The sequence below is a fragment of the Pomacea canaliculata genome, linkage group LG1 (assembly GCF_003073045.1).
Source record: "Pomacea canaliculata isolate SZHN2017 linkage group LG1, ASM307304v1, whole genome shotgun sequence".
NCBI lineage: Eukaryota > Metazoa > Mollusca > Gastropoda > Architaenioglossa > Ampullariidae > Pomacea > Pomacea canaliculata.
In genome coordinates, this window is record NC_037590.1 from 13,297,591 (window position 1) to 13,319,805 (window position 22,215).

Sequence of the window (22,215 nt, forward strand, 5' to 3'; positions counted from 1 at the left end):
AGTGTTTTACGGCTTTTTTTCCTGTAAAGTATGGCGAACTCTTACTACTTACACAAGGGAAGAATATCCAGACGGGATTTCATCGAATAGTCGTGATGGCTCGGTTATCAGTAACACTCCTTAATTCTCGGTAAACAAACACCTCACGAATCTGAAAACCGCTCGACCACGGACATGTTATATCTCTGGACTTCTTTGTAGATGAAGTTTCCCCCCTGCCTTAAACTTCTAGAAACGAGACAAAGCACAAATTCTCTTCCGGTTTAACTTATCAACATCAAGAATCAAATGATTGGAACTCTTGTGTGGATGGAGTAAAACAAATTCTCCCAAGTGTGTAGTCTTTTTGAGTCTCTTAAACTCTTGAAGGAATGCTTGGACTTTGCAAAAAAAAAAAAAAAAAAAAAAAAAAAAAAAAAAAAAAAAAAAAAAGTAGAAAAGAACAATTTAACTCAACTGCAAATGGTTCGCCGAGACTGAAAAGCCTGCAATCTCGCGAGACCAAAGGAGTTGACTCTGCAAACAGCGAACAGTCCAGAAAATAGTGCGTCTGTGGCTGCAATCTTATTTGTGGAGCCTCGGGCCTCCATCAGACTACAGCTGCGCACTACGTGGCTCGTGCAGATGTCTCGTGGCTCAAGCAAACACACAGCCCAGATCTTGACCACAGCCTTCGATCGACCGGCATCGATCTACTGAAAGAATAACTCCTGTTGTTCAAACGATGCGAGAAGATGAAAACAGCGACGAACTAACAACTAATTATCGGGTCGCTGCTAACAAGCCAAGGCAAGCGCCGGAGCGCCAACGCTCCGATGTTGGAGAAAGCTGCGGCAGCGAGAACAGATCGACAGAGGCAGCTCTCTTTTGTCTGAAGGTATCAAAACAATCCAATGAACACTCTGCTGTTTTAATTCAATGTCTGGGGGGAACTTTCACGATCAATGAAAACTATAAGCAGGAAAGAAGTGAACAAAATCTTGAAGTTTGCAGAATATCATGCACCATGAGAAAAGTATTTACTACGGACACAAGTGATAATAAACAAAACATATGCCTCAACTCTTGATTTTTCTGTGTATGTATGTGTTTGTTTGAATGTTGTGACGTAAAAGAATGTTTACGAGTGGATTAATGGTTGGTTTTTTAGTTCAAGCTGTCCAAGAAAACTAAACGCTTAACAAATTGTTCCAGCACTTAATCATTCTAGGCCGAAAAGCAACAACTAGAAAAGAAAAAAAGAAGAAAAAAGGAAAACGAACGAATAAAAGATCAAAACGAAGAGTGGTTGTTGACAATGATATCAGTGATTGTGAAAGTGGTTAAAGAGTTCTGGCTCAATCGCACTTCAATACTCACCTATATGAACCAACGACTCTGATCTACTTGATCAGATGATTGCCTGAGGTGAGAGAGAAAGTAGAGAACTGAATCTCAAGAATGAAGTTTCTCACACAAGGTTTCGAAAGCTACATGTCCGTTAATATGTTTGGCGCACTTCTACCAATGCCAAAAAGCTAAACTCTAACATTGAAAAACCACAGCTTTGTTTTCTTTTACAGATGAGAATTGTTTTTTAGAATGTGTCAACGGCAGAATGGCAAAGCAAAGCAGCAGAAAATCATCTGTTTTAATCATTACATCTTAAACTTTTGCCTTTTCTTCTGATGATATGATCTCAGATTATTTTAGCCTAGAACATCAGACAGACGTATCAGAAACTTGTAGCCACCGAATTTTATGTCTAAAGAAAATTAATAGTTCAAAAACTTGATAAGGAACTTCAGATACGGAGGTCTTTCTTCCAGTGTCTTTAATTAAAGTTGCGATTACACACACAGCGACTGATCTGATGATATGAACAATAAAAACTCTGAGACAGAAGAATATTTCTGGGAAAAAAAAACAACCAAATATATATTTCAATACAACTGATTCATACGAAAGGAGTTCAGAGAAAATAATCTTAACTTCAATTCCTAAACTATTATATGTATTATGTTTATACCTATTGAGGCATATAAGCAGACATTTTATATAATACTTGTGTTTAAACATTAGATTTTGAAGCTTGTAATATTTTTCCTAACGATTATTGGAACCTTTAGTAACTCAGAATTCGTTCACACCAGTCTTCATTGTTCCCTTTTCTGTCTATCAGTCTTTCAGATACATCCCCTTTCTCACAATATCCCGCACTGATGTCGAAATAGTGCTCTACAGGGTGAATCATAATCATCACGAAACTTCTCACCATCTCTTTGTAGGAACATCATCACCTATTTAATATGATACTCTGCTTTACTTTGCAGAAAACAGGGAACACTTTATATTAACAAGTAATTAGAGGAATAAATATATCTAACGATCAAAATTTGCTCTAAAGGTGATGGGCTTACATTTTTTAAACTGAAAAAGTAGCTTTTAGGACCCCAACAGAATGACGGAGAATCTCCGACCCAACGGTGAGAGCCGCTGGCGATGAGACACCAAAAAATCTTTAGTTAAAGACAATCCAGTTTCTGAAACCACAGAATTTTTCAGGAAATTACGTAAGATGGCAAGCAACATCATGAAGTAAACCGATAAAATAATAAAGTTAAACACGTACTCTTTGAAACATCTTGAGCTTTGCGTGATGCTGTGTTTTGACGCATCAGTGGACTCTGCTACGATTGTACTGTCGCGAAGATTTCGAGATACTAGAGAATTCGTCTGCCGGCAGGTTGACATTGGCAAGCAACCTTTCAAACTGAGATACTCCAACTCGGCGTTTGTTAGGAAATGATTTAAGTTGCAAATTAATGTCACCAGAGTCAATGAAGCCGTCATCTCGTTTCAAACTTATCACATACGCCTATGTGTCTGTCTGTCTGCTTGCCTGCCTGCCTCTGTGTACGTGGGTGTGATCTGCGTGTGAACAATTGCGCTGTGTGCCTTTGTTGTAATGTCCTCTCATCCGGTGTCCCCAACAATGTTTTTTTTTCGAAAAACCACAAAGTGGCAGTCTAAAATTCATTTATAACCCACACAACATTGTTGTCCAGATTATCTATGAATAATTGAAGCTGAGGATCGTGGGAATGTTTTCAAGATTAAAGACGGTTACCTTAGTGCAAGCTATGGAGGATAAGTCTGTAATTTTTAATCTGTCGAAATAAATTTACTTTAATATGTTATTTGATCATTACGCAGATATCTACACGACTCCAGTCTTAGGTCTCTTGTGTTTAACCTTTGATGGCTGACCGTGTCTTCACTTAAGAAAACGTGAAAATACTCACTTTCCTCGAAAAAAAAAAAAACAAAAAAAAAACAAAAACAAAACAAAACAAAGACAAAAACAAACAAAACACAAAACAAACAAACAAAACAAGAAAGACAAACAAAACAAGACAAACAAACAAACAAAACAAAACAAAAACAAAAAAAACAAAACAAAACAAAACAAAACAGAAAATCAACACAACCAAAGTTTTATTAAAAGACAATTTTCTCCAATTACACTTCTCAAGATTACGGCGATCTTAGTCGACTTTTTGTAGCGAAGGACTCCTCATTACCTTCGTCACCAGGGCCACGTGATGTTGCTGTGATAGTGAAGCAGCCGGCACTGTAACAGTTTACAGATCGTAAGATACCATTCATTCAAACCGTGGGCACGACATATTGGGATGAATACCTCCACACACGGATCTTTGGTATTTCGTGCAGGACTACGCAACCCACGATTTCCATGTGAACAGGTCGCTATGGAGACCTAGGGTAAACCGGAGCATGCAAAGAATGCAAGGCACGGGCAGTGATGGTACTGCTGGACTAGGTAGGACATACCCGACATCTCGATACCAGCGTCGAAGACTCGTCACGTGACACATTAGCAGCACACTTGCTACAGACATTTTTCCAGTTTCCCTTGTCTTCTCATCTTATCCATTGCCTCACTGATACATCCTCCACTACCTTACTAACAACACTTTAGCATCGGAGCTTTTCATGGAGAGCGTGCAAATGTTGGGCACATGTCACTGTGACAGGATTGGAACCACTGGAGTCTGTGGAAGTTTGTCTATTGGTTTTTTTAAACAGGTTACAGGAAGAAAAGTAATCTGCAATTCGTGAAACATAGCATGCCACGATACAACCTGAAAAATGGGAGAATATAACAGTCGGGAAAACAAGAGAGAGGAGGTTACTCCAACAAGACAGAAATGTCGCTGTCCTTTTTTGCATCTAATCGATCATGATGATCTTCAGCGAAATGTCGAAGAGAGGGAAAATTAAGCAAAATTTTTCTCCACTAGTTCTTGTATTCTATATTGTGTCATTTTCTTCACAGAAAATAATCCAACCAATAAAGATCCAAGCTATCTGGTTTAACGAAATCGTTTAAAAAGCTTTGTCCTGCAGGGTAAAAAAAATTGATGCTTGCATTGCTTTGTCTTTTAAAGCTCTCTCTCTCTCTCTCGTGTGTGTGTGTTTGTGTGTGTGTTTGTGAAGGAAAGCAGAGTATAAACAAGCTCAATGGCGATAGTTACGTAGCGGTAAGTCGCCCAAGTTGCCCTGGAGCAACCTGGGAACTAAAGGTTTCAAAATTATAATGCTATGTCAAGACTCCGAAGATGTTTTCATTCCTGGAGCCGTAGTTATAAAGCAGTGGTAAAGTTGCCCTGGGATAAAGAAACATGATGTCTCTCAGTGAAACATTTTACCTGTGAAGGTAGAGATAAAAAAAACGTTCAAAGAAGTTTGTCTTTTTTACATATACCATCAGCATTATCATTTCATTTCTTGGCTGGTCAGACCAGTTCTGCTGACCATCCGGCACCAGTCGTCAGAGGTGATGAGCAGGTCCTGTATCAGACGACAATTTCACTACTTTTTCACCAAAGTTCTTCTGTCGACGTCGGCGTCGACTGGAGGGGTACTGAAAGGGACTTGTGCAGTCTGGAGTGTGCGATAAACCTGATACAGTTGCTGCACCAAATCCTGTCCATTGCTGTTGTCGCTGTTGAGATTCTTATTTTTGCAGACACCATTTTTGGGAAGGTTGGTGTTCAAGTATTCAAAGCTGTTCACTTTCTTGGGCGCGCACATGCACACACACAAACACACACAAAGAGCAAACAAAAGCCTCCAGCAAGATGTAAGGACAAAACCGACTGAAGGCTCGTGTAAAGCACAGAGTTTATTGTCTAAAACAGTACAGGAGGAGCAGAGGTCGGGACATTCGCAAGCGCCGCAAAGGGATACAGCAGACATGGATTTCATCAAACCGGTTTCAACAGCAGACACTATATCACGTTCAAACCGGTTTCAACAGCAGACAAGGCTTACCTTATCATGTCAGACAGCAGAAAAGTCTTTTTGGAATAAATGTGTCCATGGACAGTAACGAGTACATCAAAGGTCAAAATAACCGAAAAATGTCAGAATCTACAAACTAAGCTTTATACAGAGCTGACAAAGACGCCTGACTGCTTCAAATAAACAAACGAGTGAATAAAAAATATCATACACGTGATGTCACAAAATAAACAAGTGAGTAAAAGGAAGTATATTCGACAGTCCATCCAACTCCATATAGCCAGTGATGCTGACAAATTCCCATCTGGACATAATTTTATCAAATATTTTTTTTCAGTTTGAATCACTTATTCGCTTGAAGAACCATTTTCTTAGTTATGGAGCAGACGAACACAAATCAATTTTTTTCAGATAATCTTCAAGACGATTGTTCTAATTTTCTTTAAGAAAAATGTTGAGCTCAAACACAACAACAGAGATGTGAATTTTGAACAAAATTTTTACTCTGGAAATTTTAACAAGCCACTCTATGATAATGATTTTTTTTTTGTTCATTTGCATTGAAGTGCACCGCACACTAGACTGACAGATAAACACAGAGAATATAAGTTGTCCTGGCAACTTCACAAGACTTTTCTGGTCGCCTTCATGGCACAGTCTTAACTAAGTGGCGTCAACATCTGCACAGACTTAACTAAGTTTCATCAGAGGTCATCAAAAATTTTTTTTTCGGATGAAATAATATTTCTGTTTTTAAACAGAAGTCAATAACTGCAACTAAAGACAACAACAGTAAAGATTACAATGCTAAGTTTAAATCCTATTTTATATAATAGATGTTAAATGATCTGTCGACGTATGGCGAGCAAATAAGCTGTAGTTATTAAAATGTTAACATGAGTCCGGTACATAGCCGTTACAGCACATAGTGTATGTAGGTACTACATCATTAAGGTAAACACACATATAACCTCTCACCTCACGCGTACACACATACTCTCACTCACGCACACCCACTCGCTCTCTTTCTCTCTCTCCCACACTACTTGAACACACGAAACAAAAACAAACAAACAAACAAACAAACAAACACACAAACAAACAAACAAACAAACAAACGACACACAACTAAGACACATACCAGATGATCAGAACACGCTGTTAAGGGCTTTCATAGTATGCCAACTGAAATGAGGCAAAAATTAGCCTGGGGTGTTGATAAACAATTAGGCGTGTGTCTCGCAGCACAACTGTTCACAAGCATCACGTGTTCAGTGTTCACACCGCCCCCACGAGAAGATGTCTCTCAGCGATGCTCACACCCAAACGTTCGCTACCCCTAATCGGAAACCCGTAGTAGGTGTACCCGCGGTTCTTCAGCAATTGTGATCAGCTTTCCGTGAGACAATGTGAAACTGTTGGGATGTGGCATCCCCCGGCAGCTCTGGTCTGCCCCGGTAAATGGTTTCATTGTGACAGTAATTCCCGGGTGGCGGCCTTGGGTGTGATGTCACGGGACAACAATGTAGACATCTGTCCGTTGACAATCTCGTTTGCAAACAGAAGGCTTGACACAGGCGCTGCGTGCATTGCCAATCAAAAGCGTCTATTGACCATTCCTATAGCTGCTCATAGGCTTGACTTATACACAGAATAAAGACTGACTAGTTTATCTGTACCCACGAACCGGAAGGGAATCTTAAACCGAGATTCTCATGCTCCATGTCCAAGGCTTCAAGATCTGGAAATTGCACCAAATTAATTGGTGGAATACGGTGTCCATGATACGAGAAAAAAAAAAAAAAGCATGTTGACTGGGATGCTGGGTAAAGGGTGAAAAGCTGTTTCTTGCGTTACATTCTATAATGACAGACGGAAAAAACGCAACCTTGGATAAAAAAGTAGATTACATACATGCTTCTGAAATCGAGAATTGACTTTCAAAATTTGGACATGGTGAGACGAGGGAGATAAGGACATAAAGACAAGAAATAGGAGGAGAAGGAGAAGGAAGAGGAGAAGGAGGAGAAGGAGATTCTCGTGTAAGAACCAAGGAGCATGGCGATGCAGGACAACTGATTGAAATTAAACTCCCAGAACAAGGATGTGAGATCCCATTCACGCTTGAGTCAACACCAACACCACGGAAGTGGGACAAGGTGTCCTTGCAGCTCTGTGATGTACCCGACATATAATTGTTGCCTTCAATGCCAGTGGGCCTGAAATACCCGGATGTGATACTTCCGCTCTCTCTACAGTGACATTTTTATTCCTCCATCCCCTGCTCTTAATAGCAACAGCACACCTAGGTGTGCAGGTGTGACAAGTGGTCAAACACACAGAGATTTATTCACGAATTTTAGTACACTAGCTGCGCTTGTTATCGTACAGTCAAAACCGTTCTGTAATATTTTTTTTTGGGTGGGGTGGTAGAAAGAAGCAGTACGAAGATATTGGAAGTAGCCGCTCGTAGAAGTAAGAACTTGATGATGTGAGTATAAGATAGAAGATGAAGGGTCCAGTGCCTCACTACAACCTGACAAAAGTTAAAGATAGAAATAAATAGGTATAAGTCTGTCTTTACTTTGCACCTAAATACCTATAACGTCCTTTTTTTATTTAATAGTACATACAAGCAGTTGACATACATAGCACCAATATACCTGTCTCCCTGTCCAGTTACCTATGAAGTGTAGAAAATCTTTATTCAACTTGTAAGAACGCCGCAAAGCTCCATGAAAGTAGGAACAAACTGGGGTTGATAAAGGTCAAGAAAAAGTGAAGAATCAAAACTACACTCAAACTTTCAAAAAATAGCAGTTGCGAGAAAGGCGCCATCTTGGTAAAGTGCTACACAGATTATGCCCTCGAAACTGTCACTAACAATCTCATGAAAAAAGATTACAAAATGCTTACAAAACAAAATTTCATCTTAAACTTTTGACCTCTTCCATCATAAAAACACTAGCAGATAAAAAAGTCATGGAATCTGTTTCTTTTCCGAGCTGCCACCATACACTGTTAGCTACTTTGAAAAGTTTTGCTTTAAGAAGGATGAGAAATACTCGGTGGAACCGAGCCCCTAGCTTTCTTATGTCAGAGTCATTTACTCGTCAGTCCACCAAGGCGACATGGGTGCGATCATAATTTTTACAGTCAAGAAAGGAAAACCCAGATTTTCACCCTTTCTTGCTATTCAGACAGAGCATCAAAAGATATGAAAAATCTCTTTGAAATCTCCTTGATTATTTTCTTTTAAAGAAATGGATCTTACTCGTGACAAGATGTATTTTTTCACCAACTCAAGTAACTATGCTCAAGTACAAAAAAGATATCTTGATGTTAACAGCCAGAGAGAGAGACACACACAAACACAGAGAGGAGAGAGAGAGAGAGGCAGAGAGAGAGAGAAAGAGACAGACAGACAGATGTGTCTCATGAGGTTTAAACCAGAAGTTCAAAAAGAAATGTGGAAAAGACAGTATAAGTATAAATAATATTACTATGTTTTATTCCGACAGAGAAAAACTGCATCACACCACCAGGAAATGTTTGCGAAGTCTACCAGAAAAAACTGTTTAATGATGTTTATCTTTTCTGACCATTTAATGCTATAATCCACAAAGCACAATTTTAACCCCTTCTGCATAGCAAGTTATTTTTCTGAATAGGTGGTCTGACATGACCAGGGAAGGATGGTCAAAGGTTAGCAACCTCTGACCGCGTTTGACTAATCGTGAGTTGGCTACATCAGGGCTCGACCAACAACACACTATTTCAAACTATAAGCCTGTTATTGAGTAATAAATAAACATCTACACCCTCTCCAAAGTCCCAAATCACTGACTTCTCTCAGCTGAAGTATAGTAGTTCAATAGAATGTAACGCAAGCTAGCTTTTTACAAGTGGAAAGGCAACCTCGCTGGATCGTCTACATCCATGTTAGTAACTACTGAAGGTTTTTATAACATGAAGTGTGCTTAGTGACAAACAGTTTACTACTGCTGTCGGTGTGGCTGTTGTAGACTGCCGGCTGAATCAGAATAAGTGTTCCAACACCTTCATCTGCATGGTGACAACATTTCATCTGCAACATTTCTAAGTTCTTCACTAAAACACGTGAAGACAATTTTATTAGTGACTAATTTCGTGAAGCAAAGTGCGGCTAAAAAAGTGCTGAACCATCAAGTGGAAACAACAAGTAAGCTTAAATATAATATTGAAAACATGCACACGAAAAAAGCATTTAAACACAATGTAAACCTGTAACATCTAAGATTAAATGAAGTGTATTAATGAAGCGGAAGGTGAAGCAAAGACATTCACATTTTATTTGTAAAGCAATGAGCAGTGGTCGAGAGAAATGTCTCTCGGTGAGTAAGAAAAAAAAAAAGTGTAGTTGCCAAGCACAGAACTGCAGCCTATGTTTGTGAAGGAGAAGTTGAGGCTATAGGTAACATCGTCTTTTAATGGTTGAAATTAATGAAAAGGAATGGTTAACGGTTTTTGCGGCACACAACTGTACAGGTCCTTCGGCGTGCGAATGAATCAGTCACGTGACACGCCCACGATGGATGCACGTGGTGGACGTACAACCGTACTGTACTGCGATTGTTGTACTGGTGTACTGTGGTCAGTGCAGTAGGACTCTCAAAGCCAGAGCTTTCTAACAGCGAAAACAAAGTCAAAACGAGGCTGGTTGAGCCGCTTCTCGTGTGCTGTTGACTTGGCGTGGATCTCTCTCACTTGCGAACGGAGAACCTCTGTCTGCCTGCCTGTGAGCGGCGGTGTTGCTGCTCCCATCCTCCACCCAGTTACTGGGCCATCGGCGCCGACACTCACTGCGCATGGTGGCCCAGCAGCTCTTCCGCTGAGATGACGCCATCACCTGCACAGAAGAGCGATACCCGTAAGGGAGACAATCGCACATGTGGACAACCATGAAGAAATTTGCGTTGTGGAATTTTGAAACATTACATGAGAACAGAAATCATAACGACGATATCGAATTGGTTACAATGCTTCGTACATGTATTTACAGGAGATTCTTTATGATTTAACAGAATTCAGTCTTTCAATTATTCAAGGAAAACAACTATGACTGGTAATTGGGTTGTTGTTAATGGATTGAATAGATTAGAGATTAAGCTTGAGTTTTATCATAATCAAAGACTTTCGTCACACAGCATGGAAACACTCGAGATTTCAACCATATACATGATGTCCAACAACTCCATGATCCCTTTCGAACATTTCTGTCATCCTTTCTTAATCTCTCTGTTGTGCTACATTCATCTTCATTAAATGCTGTTAAATTCTTCCACACAATACACTGACGTATTATCAAAAGTTAATCACGCACCAAAGGATTTATAGTAATGGTAATTAACTTGTAAACATTTACACTGAGGAGACGTTTATTTGCTTGTGTATGTGTGCGTCTGCATGTTTGAAGGTTTGTCCGTTCACAAAAAAATTGCAGGATTACTCAGTTCGTCTGAGGAAGGTCACAGAGTACGTGTGGTGCCTATTTCGGTAGGAAGTGAAATTGTGGGCTAGGCCTCTAGACAGCAAGGACTAAATGAGTTCTTTTGCTGGTGGAAAGGTGGTGTTTACAGGGCAGAAGTTCACGGGGTTGTTATATTCCCGCTCATTGGCTCAGACGGAAAAGGCGGCAATTTTCTCAGGGGAGACAACCCCTCGAGGAGTACAGAAAGTGCTGGCCGGAAGTTAAACTTTGGACTAAATATACATTCTGGATCTCTAGCTTCGGCTTTTGATGGAGTCGCCACACTTTGTCACACTACTGTGCAATATGCTGAATGTCATCCCACGTGATTCTGATAGCAGTCCAACAGGAGAGTGGGTGGCCCACCAACAACACGAAAAGCTCGAGCAACAGCTTCACACCGGAGTGTCAAAACTACTCACTCCAAATCTCGATCGGACTCACTGAGCTGCCTCAGTGAAAGATTACTTGTCAAGGGCAGCAGAAGGAGGCTGTTGTAGAAGCAGAGCTGCTTTAGCTGTTCCGCACTGAAGAGCAAGGGGTCAACCATTTGCCAGAGAGCAGCCTCAGTAACCAACACCAACAGATCAGTCTCTTGTTTCTGCTGCTAGCGTTCTGGTTAAACATGGCCGCGCTTGCTGTGCAAACACTTCGGGAGCTGGGAACTTTCTATTTTTTTAGGTGGTCAATATAGCGAGCGATGTGTGTTGGCAAAATTGTTTTATCCCCCCTAGCATTGCTCGCGGAATTGCTTATCGGGATAGATCGCTTGCTTGAAAAAACCGGAGTGCTTCTGACATAAATGCCACCTACATGCATGTTGTTGGCCCTTTTCTGTTTTTGCAGATATAATTATTGAAAATGCATAATATAACGATCCGGGGACTCAGGAAGCCGTGCACTAGTCTCACGCGTGCTGACGATGCAAGGATGGGATGTTGTATGAATGGTAGCAACACTCACAGCTACCACCTCTCCTTGATCACCATCTTCTCCATCTCCCTCTGTCCACGGTCATTACACCCTGCCTGCCTACCGATTTATCTTCCTAACGATGTTGAAAATGTATTACTTGCAGCTGCATGACCTCTTGCTCATTCAAAAAGCATTTTGCAGTACCAGATAACACCCTCGGCATCTACATCAAATTTCTCCTGGCTACACACGAAAAGAATTTCACACAAAAAAAAATAAATAAAAAAATAAGAAAAGGACAATCTCGACCGAAATACTCTGAAAAAGCCAACCCTCTACTCCTGATCTGTCTATTGATCACCGATTTCAAGGGGTTACTGCTGGCTTGACCCCTGACAGGGTATCTAAACCACCCCGAGCGGCTTAGTCAAACAGCGCCGACTAAAGAGCAAGTGCCCGGGGCCCCCTGCACCGACACTCCAGCCCACTCTTTCCCCAAGATCGATGGCAAGACAATAGCCGCAGGTGATATAAAGCGTTATCAACCCTTTTGATCGCACCCGTCCTACTGCAAGGGAGATTATCAGTAACACCAGGAAAACACGAGTGATCGGCCTTGCTCATGCAAATGACAGGCGTTGTATTTCGCACTACGTTTCCCTGTTTGCGTAGGGAAGATCGCCGTCAGTTCCAGAATAATCTAGAACACGCGCGAAGGTGTTGGAGTTATGATGGGGATGTAAAAAGAGAGAACACAGTAGGATAGAATATTGTAACCGATATCTCAGGAAATCAGTCTTTCAGGGAAAAGAAATGAGCAAACCCAAGTCAAACAGGAAATAAAGAAGAAACCTATCATACTGATGTTTTTCCCCAACCGTAAAGTCTGATTTAACGAAAGATCATAAAAAAAAAACAATTTTATTAACAGAATAAATTTAAGTTTAAATAAATTTAAATACATGGGAATGTATTCAAGTCTGTATTATATATGTTCTTTAAGGACAGATTTCAACAGCCTAGAACAGGGGTGGGCAATTAATTTTCCCAAGGGGCCGGATGAGAAACTGGGATGGTTCTAGAGGGCCGGACTAATATAGTTAACTCAGTTTTACCCCCAGGAATGTAAAAGATATTTATCTTGTTTACTCCTTCACAATCCCAACAAACACAAGCCGTCACCTTGCTAACCCACGCTGCCTGCTTGAATTTCTTCAGGGGTGGAGAAGCACAGCGGTTCCACTGTTTGTCTTGAATCTTTGATTCAGGTTCGAAGTGATGAACCCAGTTTTTGCTCAATTTTAAACCAATTTTACCGCAGTTGTGAGATTATAAAGTATATTTTAAAGATGCTAATCTCCTGAAGGTAGTCTTCGACAACATTGTAGGCGACATGGATACGGTTTCTAAAATTATCTGCAGGACTCAGGTTTACTTGCTTCACCACCCTGACGTGCAGGACAAGTGCTACGAGGAGATCCACAGTGTTATTGGAACACACCGTGCGCCCAACATATAAGACGGGTTGGTTGAGGGGACTCGGGTAGAAGCAGCAGTCGACAAAGCTTGCCCCTGATGACTGTGCTGAGTGGCAGTCAGCAAACCCTGGGTGTAATGGCTAGTCCATTCTTTCATGTTTGATGACTAGTTCTTCCTCTGTCCTCAACCTTCCTCCACGGTTTCCAGTAAGACAGTGTTGGACAGTGTTACTCCACGTAGTGAAATAAAATCAGCTTGCATCGCTTCATGTTGCCAGAAGAGATCCCTAGCTGCTCACGAGGGTGGCAACCATATTTTGGGGACAAATTGGTTAATCTTAGATTCCATGTATGATATTCAGAGCCGTTTTCTTAGACACTTGCCTTGAATACCTGGATTATTTTCTCTGCATCGGAAAAAAGAGTTAAAATCTTGCTGAATGGAAACAAAGAGTTCAGAAATGGAACACGAAACACTTCAGACTCAAACCTCCAGACAGAGCACACAGAGCCACTCCGCCTTGCATGCTCGTGACCAGTGCTAAAACATCCTCTCGTCTTTACGACCATCGAGGCCTGTGCTGAAATCAGGTATTTATGGCCACAGCTTTATGTCTGCGGATCTTTCAGTCATCCTTTTGTTTCTTTAGCCTCTCACATTACACCGACGGGTTTTATGGGAAGCACAAAACTAGCGCCCCCACGCGACTCCAGCCCCGAAGAGAAAATTTACAAACCTTCTTAAATCTCGTTCACTGTTTTCCCGCGAGAACTCGAGATTACGCGTGACAAAGAGAGAAATCTTAGCGATAAGAGCAGTTCGCACTCTTTTCTGTAATGTTTCCATTTTTGCATCTTGGGTTATGAGGGTGTGACTGGGCTTACAAACATTTCACCACCTCACCCTTGGCACCGAACCTGTCGGCGATTTTCTTTTGCGTTTGAATTGTGATCCAGTCTGGCTACAAAGAGAAACATTAAGTGTGAAAAACACTCCTGCAGTTTTTTTTAATAATGAAATATTTACGATGTTTTGTCCACCATATCGGTTTATTTCTGTTGTAGGGCTGTCGGAGTGAAGCGGAGGTTACAGCGGCGTAATCTATATTTATATTTGTCTTCACTTATTTGTATTTACTTGCTTACTTACTCGTAGAACTTAGTTAACAACTTCTGGCTGGACTGACCAAATGACTGTGTAACGGATTGACCACACACATACACACCACAGCACGAATATTCTAGCATTTTCCCATCATACATCGCGCTACTAGAGGGTTTCGCCATGATAGTGGCTCCCATGGGTTTTGCTTTATCGCTCGGCTTTGCGGTAAAGGGTTTTCGACTTCCCTTAGATTCCTCAGTCTGCTGACAAATCATGGCTGTCTTCTATTGCCCTTCAGTGTGTATTTAACAGCTGGCCTGCGTCGCCTGCGTATTACAGCCCTCGCCTGCACCCCGCGATGTAGAGGTAAACGAGGAGACGGGGTGGAGTGGGGTTGCATGGGAAACAACTTCCGTTGCCATCGATGAAATCTTTTTGCAGGCAGCGCTAGTTTCATTCGTCCCTTCTGCAACACAGGACAAGCTTTGTGGAGTGATCAGCAGCCATGCTGAAGGTAGAGGGTGGATGGGGACTCGCTCTCGTGTCCCGGAGACCTTTTTGAGGACGTGGAGCGCAGCAATCACGAGGCGCAGCAATCATGAAGCGCGTCAATCATGAAGCGGTTGATAAGTTTCCAGTCCTGTTCTCCAGCTTCCGATGGTTTCTTCATTCTTTTCAAAGCTCGCTGCCGGCCTGGAAATTTTGCTACTCGAAAACTGAAGCATGCCAATGTTTGGAGTGAGAGTATTGTTAAAGATTATTTGACTGACACATTCGACTGACACACCAGCCAGCGAATAATAAGAATAAAGAAGTATTCAAAAACAAAACATTCCAAAGATGAGATCTGAGTTTTCTTTTTTACTTTCTTTCGTTCTTTCTTTCTTCAGCCCTGTTCTTTATCTCAGTTTATGTTTAATTCGTCGGACATTCTTTACGTTGGTCGAATTTTGTGTGTGTATTACTGATTGAGTGAACAAGAATAAAAAATAGGCAATAAATACTTTATCCTTGATATCCTAGTGATAAAAATTATGGAATCTTTTTATTTCTACGATATTCTCCACATTTCTTTTTTATGCAAAGAAGCTCGCTACATTTCCACGCTTGCTGCACTTCGTGACCAGAAGTAAGGACGCCTCCCAGTCACGGTGATTCAGGTCAGCTCACCGATTATTCCTTTTCTTTTTGTCTGGAGGAATTGTAATAAAAACAAACCTTACAGAGCCGCGAGTGAAAGTGGGTGCAGTTTGCTGTTTGCGCACCACACCCCTTGTATAGTTATAGATCACACCTTCACGCGCCCTGTGTCTGTGTTCGCACTCTCAGGCCCGGCAATCAATGGAACCCTCCACAGACATCAAGCGACTGATGCCCTTACCACGTGACGGAATGACAGTTTCATAATTGAAAATAAGGATAGGCAAGTGTAAATAACACAAGTACATATATTTGTAATCGTGGTCACCCTGCAAAGTAAACTTGGAGATCGTAATCGTCGCTGTCCCGTTGGGAAAGTGTTTGTGATGATGGTGATGGTAATTTTGTAGTTTATACTATATCACCACTGTCGTCATAGTAGTGCTTTCATCATCAGTATGTGATGTGACTGAACAATACTAACGTGTCTAAAGGCAGACCTTTTTTTAGCAGAGCATTCACTGTGTGAATGACTTCGCAGAAATACGAAAGAACGAACGGTTACGTAAGAATGAAAACTCAGAAGGTGTGGACCTCCCAGAGCAGACAGGAAGGTAAGGGAAGTCTACGATGAGTAACATCTGCACAATCAATGTGATGCGGACTGAATCGTTTGCTCTCTGAAGTAGAGCGCAGAGAGTCTCCAAAGAAGAAGAGAAGAAAGAAGAAAAGAAGGAGAAGCAACTATTCCGCGCGGATGATTCAGCAAAACATTGATCCATCTTGCATCGCCAAGTGACACCACAACTGGAAGGTTTCCACTGTTACAGTGCAGTTGTTACCGCAAGACGGCAAGCTATCTGTACACAGCTGGGAGTGTCGCTCGAGGAGCTGTTGTCTCGACTGGAACTCCAGCAAATGGCAAGTGACGTCGGCGCTCGCGAGATATGGACGAGGGGCACTTGCAAGATGGAACGATCGCCATCTGGCTGTGGACACGCTAGTCGTGGACACGCAACGATCGCCATCACAGACCACTCGTGATGGGCGCGGGAACCTGTGGGATCAAAGAAGAGGCCTTTGGCCATCGGATTACGACAAACAGGTTTGAGGAACACCGATTAGCACGTGCTGACCGAGGCTGAGCTCGTGATGACTCGTGGTCTCCGCAACTATGTGATTTGTTCGTGAGTGAGTGAGTGGAGGACAGAGGGAGCTCAAAGAGGGTGGGAACTCACCGTCGGTGTCCACAAACCTCCGTATCAAGGCCTCGATCAGAGCAGGGTTTTCAGCCGCCAGATTTGCTAGAGACTGTACTGTGAAGAATTCACTGTGAACAAACAAAAAGTAGAATTTATAAACAGTTTATAAACATGTAGGAAATAAATACTAATGTTCTCTCTCTCTTGCTTTAGATGTTGGAAGACATACAGTAGAGATACTTCATTTATTACCAAATCTTCACATATCTTTCTTCACATACATACCGACACACAGTAACACAGATACAGAAATTAGTATAAATACACAAATATCAGCATGTCAGGAGTGCACACCCATATATATTCTAAAATGTTAGACATTTTTGACTATTCTACGAGTAGATATTCGTTTAGTGTAACTAATGAGTAAATATGACCTTATATCACTGTGAATAACAGTCCGTTTAAAAAAAAATTTCATTTATAGAATTCCTGATTTCAGGCAGGCAGTGACCATTACTTCTTCAACTGTACGGAAAACTTCCTCCCGAAATATTATAGTCATGGTAAGGTTTGAGAGCAGGAGGTAGAGACAGAAGTAAGGAGAGGCTGGAAAGGAGAGGGAAAACCCACAGGTTAATAGAGGTCATCGCTTTATTTAATTGGATATCACGTCTGACTCCATCTCTACAAACATTTTTGCAAGACTGCGTCCGTAGCCAAGACTTAGGCTTTGGAGTGTCTACAGTCAGACAGTTCATTGCCAAAAAAAAAAAAAAGCCAGTAATGTCTGCCAGAAAGATTTCTACCCGAAATACAACAGTCTGCGCCCATAACTCTTCAATATCGCGTTTGAAAGCCGCTGCTATTGAAAAGGACCATCCTTAAAGAAACGTAAGGCGTACAATTGCCCAATCAATCTTTTGGGTAAATTTACCTCAAGCAGCTCTCGACTTTCTTCCGGCTTTCCCTCTTTTTTTAGAGTCCACGAAATACTACAATTTCATCACGAGTTTTGTGCCGAGCCGTTGCCGTCCCTTCCAAACTCCTTCCCTAACGTTCCGGCATTACTCGCCCGATCGCCGTTGTTAACCACCGAACACGAGCGTTGGCGAGGGCGTCCCTAAAATTATTTTCCGTCGGCGCAGACGAGGAACGTGGTGAGAGCGCTGGATCGGAGAGGAGAGGAAAGGGGAGAGTGGGAGTGCGAGCGAACGTCGGATGCGAAATCACCAGAGGAACACGCCGGTCAAACACTCGTGCGTGTATCCTTGTCGAAATGTCAGCCATCACTGCGCTCCGGAGAGTAAAATGGTCCCCCCCTCACTTCACATTGCTTTTGCTTGGCGCCAAAAAGGATGGATTCGATTAAAAGAACGAAAAGTTTCTTATTTGACTGTGTCGGAAGCCGCAATAAACACTTGACGGGAGACTAAGATGAAAAAAGAGAAATTGGGCATCAGGAGCGGACGTTGATATGCAGGCAAATTTCCTACTCTGTTTTATTATTTTATTTGTACACATATTCATCCTTTTCTGCATCCATCTGAATACTAAATAAATTTGCTGAGTGAGTGAGTGATCGACAAAGCGAGTAAGCTATCGAGGGAAGAAGTAAGTGGGCGCGTATCATTGTTGTTGCATGGGGTTGACAAAGAAAGAGTGAGGGAGGAAAGAAACTTTGTCAGTCCTGACGTCGAATGCCCCTGTCTAGCCATCTGATAAATGATACAGCTGGTCAATGGAATCCAGTCCAGTCGGGGTTCCAAAAACAAGATTAAAGACTCCATTTATTGTCGGTAAGCGAACACAAACATAATTGCTTGGACCGACTTCTGACAGCCGTAATGTTGAACGCTGTGTAGTTCGATCCCATAAACAAGGAACTCTTTTCTTCGAGGTTTATGTGCGTATAAACAAACACTCACTGAATGTAATTCACATCCCTGAAATAACTGGTGAGGCGATGCCAGGAACTGGAGATCCTAGACTCGATGAGCCAAACGCAGCTTTACTATCTTTCTTCTTTCCGGATGCCACTTGGATGCACACTGGGTAATTTAGCCCCTGATTGTTCATCCTTCATCTTCATGTAATTGTTCGGTCTTTTCTCTCAAGATTTGTTTCCTGTGAAAGGCTTTTTTCATGGCATCTTTTTTCTATAACTTTCAAAAATCAGGGTTCTCCACTTACTTCTAAAACTTTTCACGATATTTAAAGAATTTTAGGATTTTTTCCCCCACAGAACTTAGAGAAATTAGTAAACGGTTTGAAATGAAACAAATGACTCTGGCCAAAAACATTATTAAGTTTTCAGTCGAACAGTCTGACCAAAATGCGACAAAGTTGTCAACAAAGATGCTGGCGTCGAACCTCGTGAACGTGGGTTAGCAAAGCTGTTCTTAAAACCGTTCACCCACAGTGAAGACTTGTTCTAGGACGACCAATATTTTCGCAGGACGTGCAACAACCTGAGAACTACCATGAAAAGCACTCAGCGGGTCAATGCTGAGGGCCAAAATGCTAGTTCACTTTCTTTAGTGTAACCCACTGCTTCAAGAAATTTTGGGATTACAACATAAGTTATAAGTATATGGCATTCTCACAAGAAAGGGTTATGTAATATTAAAAATATCGTCTAATCACCAGACATGACATTAATATATTTAAAATAAAATATTAAAATTAAACATTTATACCGTGAAAATTGGTAGTAATTGTCAGAGAGGGAAGACAACAGAGAAGAGGTCAAGGGTCGCAAAAAGAGTCAACATCTAGAACATGCTCTCAGTCTGAGGCACTCTTTGCCATAACTTTAAATTGGAATTTCTTCTCATTCAGGGATGTGTCGTTAAGAAATTAGAAAACGTGACTGGTTATTAATTCATCTTCCTGACGAAGCGAGTAAAGGTTGAACTCTCCCATTTCCTTCTAAAGACTCGAACTTTCTGACATTCCTCGATCGTTGAAACCACCAACTCTCCCGCTCCCCTTATAAAAAGTTTCTCGATCACCGATTCCAATTTTGTCCTTAAAGAGAACAGATCCCCCTTGCGGTCTATTCTGGATGTCCTAAGAGATGTAAATCATCTCTACCTATAAATCTCGAGTGCAGCAAATGGGATGTCCAGCAGGGTTGGACTGGGTATAATATGAACTCTTTTACGCATAGTGTGGCCAGACCGGGGTTACCTCTCCCTTCTTTTCATCCTCCCCCACCCTCTCCCTCACTCCCTTATCCAGAGAATGGCCGTTGCTGGCCGGTTCTGACAGACCGGTTGGTGAATGTTTTTCTTTCTGCATGTTCAATTCCTCCTTTCGCTGAATTTCCCTCGTGTTTCGCCCGTTCCAACCTCCTCCCGCAAAAACTGTGTTTATGACGTCATTGGTGACCCCTCCGATAAACGAAAGACCAATCCCTCATGTCGTAAAATACACAAAAGGTTGATGCTTCCTTCAAGGATAAGCAGCTCCAGGAGAGCAATGTATTAATACATATTACAAATAGCCTACTTCAGCCTTTGCGGGAAAGAGGAATAACAAAAATATACAAAAGTCTACAAAGTCTCCTTTCATCACGCAATACATCTTCTTTCTTTATTCCTTCCTGTATGCCTGTATTTCTTTTCTTCTTCTTTTTCTTCCTTCCTTCCGCAGTTTCGTTTATGTTTTTCGTTCTTGTAGTCTGAAAAATCCGTCTGGGTCTCATCTCTTCTACTGTAGTCGGATTCAAGAAGATGCTCTCAGAAACTAATAGTTTTTCTTGAACTGTCTGCGTGCATGGAGGTGAGGAGAGACATGGACAAAAAGCTTGCGTGCAATTTTATTAAGCAAGGGAAACAAAGACAGTAGCTTGTCTCCCTTGAACTGCTAAAGAAATCTGTCATTTAATCGCCAACCGGACTCGAAGCCATTGTCTTGGGAAGCTAGGAAAGACATATCAAGAAAGGATGGAATCTCACCAGAGACAAAAGAAATTCACAATATTTGGAGAAAAATAAAAGTTTTTAGTGCTTATCGGTACACTGTACCGCCACTGGGTCACAGGAGACACACTTTAATCAAAGAAATCGCCCAGGACTTGATGGATCACCCAGAGGACATTTACTTGGCCCATTCCCCCTAAATCTACTTGTTGTTCCACAGGTTTCTTAAACACGAAAGTAGCAGGTTCGTGTTTTGGTTCCAGAAGTCTTTGGCAGACACAAAAAATGAATAACCCTTTTTTGTTTTTTTTCCTTTGCTTTAGCTGAGTGATCCTATTTAATAGGTGATTGAAGGTAAGAAAGTGACTAACTTTTGGAAATAGATGGTCACCTAAAGATATCAACAACAAAAATAGACATCGTTGCTATCAGGCGTTTGTGAGAAGTGTTAGATGTAATGAAATGTTAGCTTTAAAGAAATCAAGCTGAAATTAAAGTGCTGAAGAAATAAATCTTCGCTCTGGAAAAAATACACAGCTAGCTTATCGTCGAAGACAACAGCCTAGCATCACGACCTTTCAGCAAATTGAAAAGCGACACTTCCTGAAGTCTAGGAGCAAATTGATGTCCACGCTGGCTGCGACCGGATGCAGGATGGAGGCCATTAGCTTTTCTGTAAATAATTCAAAACATGCTGGAAACGTTTCACAAAGAGAATGGGCGTGGAGGCTAATGGGACAAACAAAGCGTTCTCTACCTCCTTCCCCACACTTCTGGCCGAATCTTTTATCAGAGCAGTCTTGGGTGGCATGGCCGAAGTTGAGCGGAGCTCACGGCGAGGTGAGCACGACGGCGGGCGTGACGTGTCGCCCCTGAAGTGGACTCATTCATCATCTGAACTCCTCTCGACGTTTCCACGAGGAACGTGGATAAACTGCTCAGGGAGATTTGTCAGCGAATTATTTTATTTCCCCTGTGTCATTATCACTTTAAACACAGTGGAATGAGGTGATACACGCTCGCAGTGGATTGTGTCTCCGGTTTGTGGGTGATGTCCCTTTTCCTTGGCTACATGTTGTTGAGCGTTTTGCCTTCGTTGCTTCATTCCCAAAGATCATTCTCGTGTCTGCATCCATTTCAGCTTTGAATACTTACTCACTTACTGCCTGTAGTTTCGATGCTCCGCATCCTTTGCACATTTCCGGCACATCATTACTGCATTGGAGTCGGTGACGATAGCATTGAACCATCGGTATTTGAAGTAAAGGCGATGAATGAAGACTCACAGTGAGACTATATAATTAACCCATTTCCACCACATAACACAGAACCTAGCAGCTAGAAAGACCTTTTCTCTATATGCACTATCGATGGACAGTCATAACACAATACTTCAAAAGAAATGATGCAGGACCTTTTACTTGTACACAGAGCATTATCTTTGGAAGATGCGCATGGCTCACTATTGAGATGATCATGATGGTGATGATGATTGAAGAAGAAGACTAGGAAGAAAGATTGTTTGATTAGCTCGATAGGATTTTTTTGAAAGCAATTTATTTCTGGGACAACCAAGAGAATCTGATTTAAAAGACATGAAGATGAACAAAAGCATCAAACCAAAGAAATTAGA

The 22,215-nt window shown here is 41.6% G+C and overlaps 1 protein-coding gene across 3 annotated transcripts in view; it reads right to left on the bottom strand.

Annotated features, from left to right (window-relative positions):
* Positions 1–5,168: 5,168 nt before the first annotated feature.
* The window catches only part of LOC112567053, a 54,633-nt gene continuing 37,586 nt past the window's right edge, over positions 5,169–22,215 (bottom strand). For all 3 annotated transcript variants that reach the window (XM_025243551.1, XM_025243559.1, XM_025243570.1), the window contains exons 4-5: positions 16,693–16,784; positions 5,169–10,195 (exon numbers count right to left, since the gene is read on the bottom strand). In XM_025243551.1, the coding sequence (XP_025099336.1) occupies positions 10,146–10,195; positions 16,693–16,784 (142 nt within the window). In that variant the 3' untranslated portion in view covers positions 5,169–10,145. The remainder of the gene's footprint in view (positions 10,196–16,692; positions 16,785–22,215) is intronic.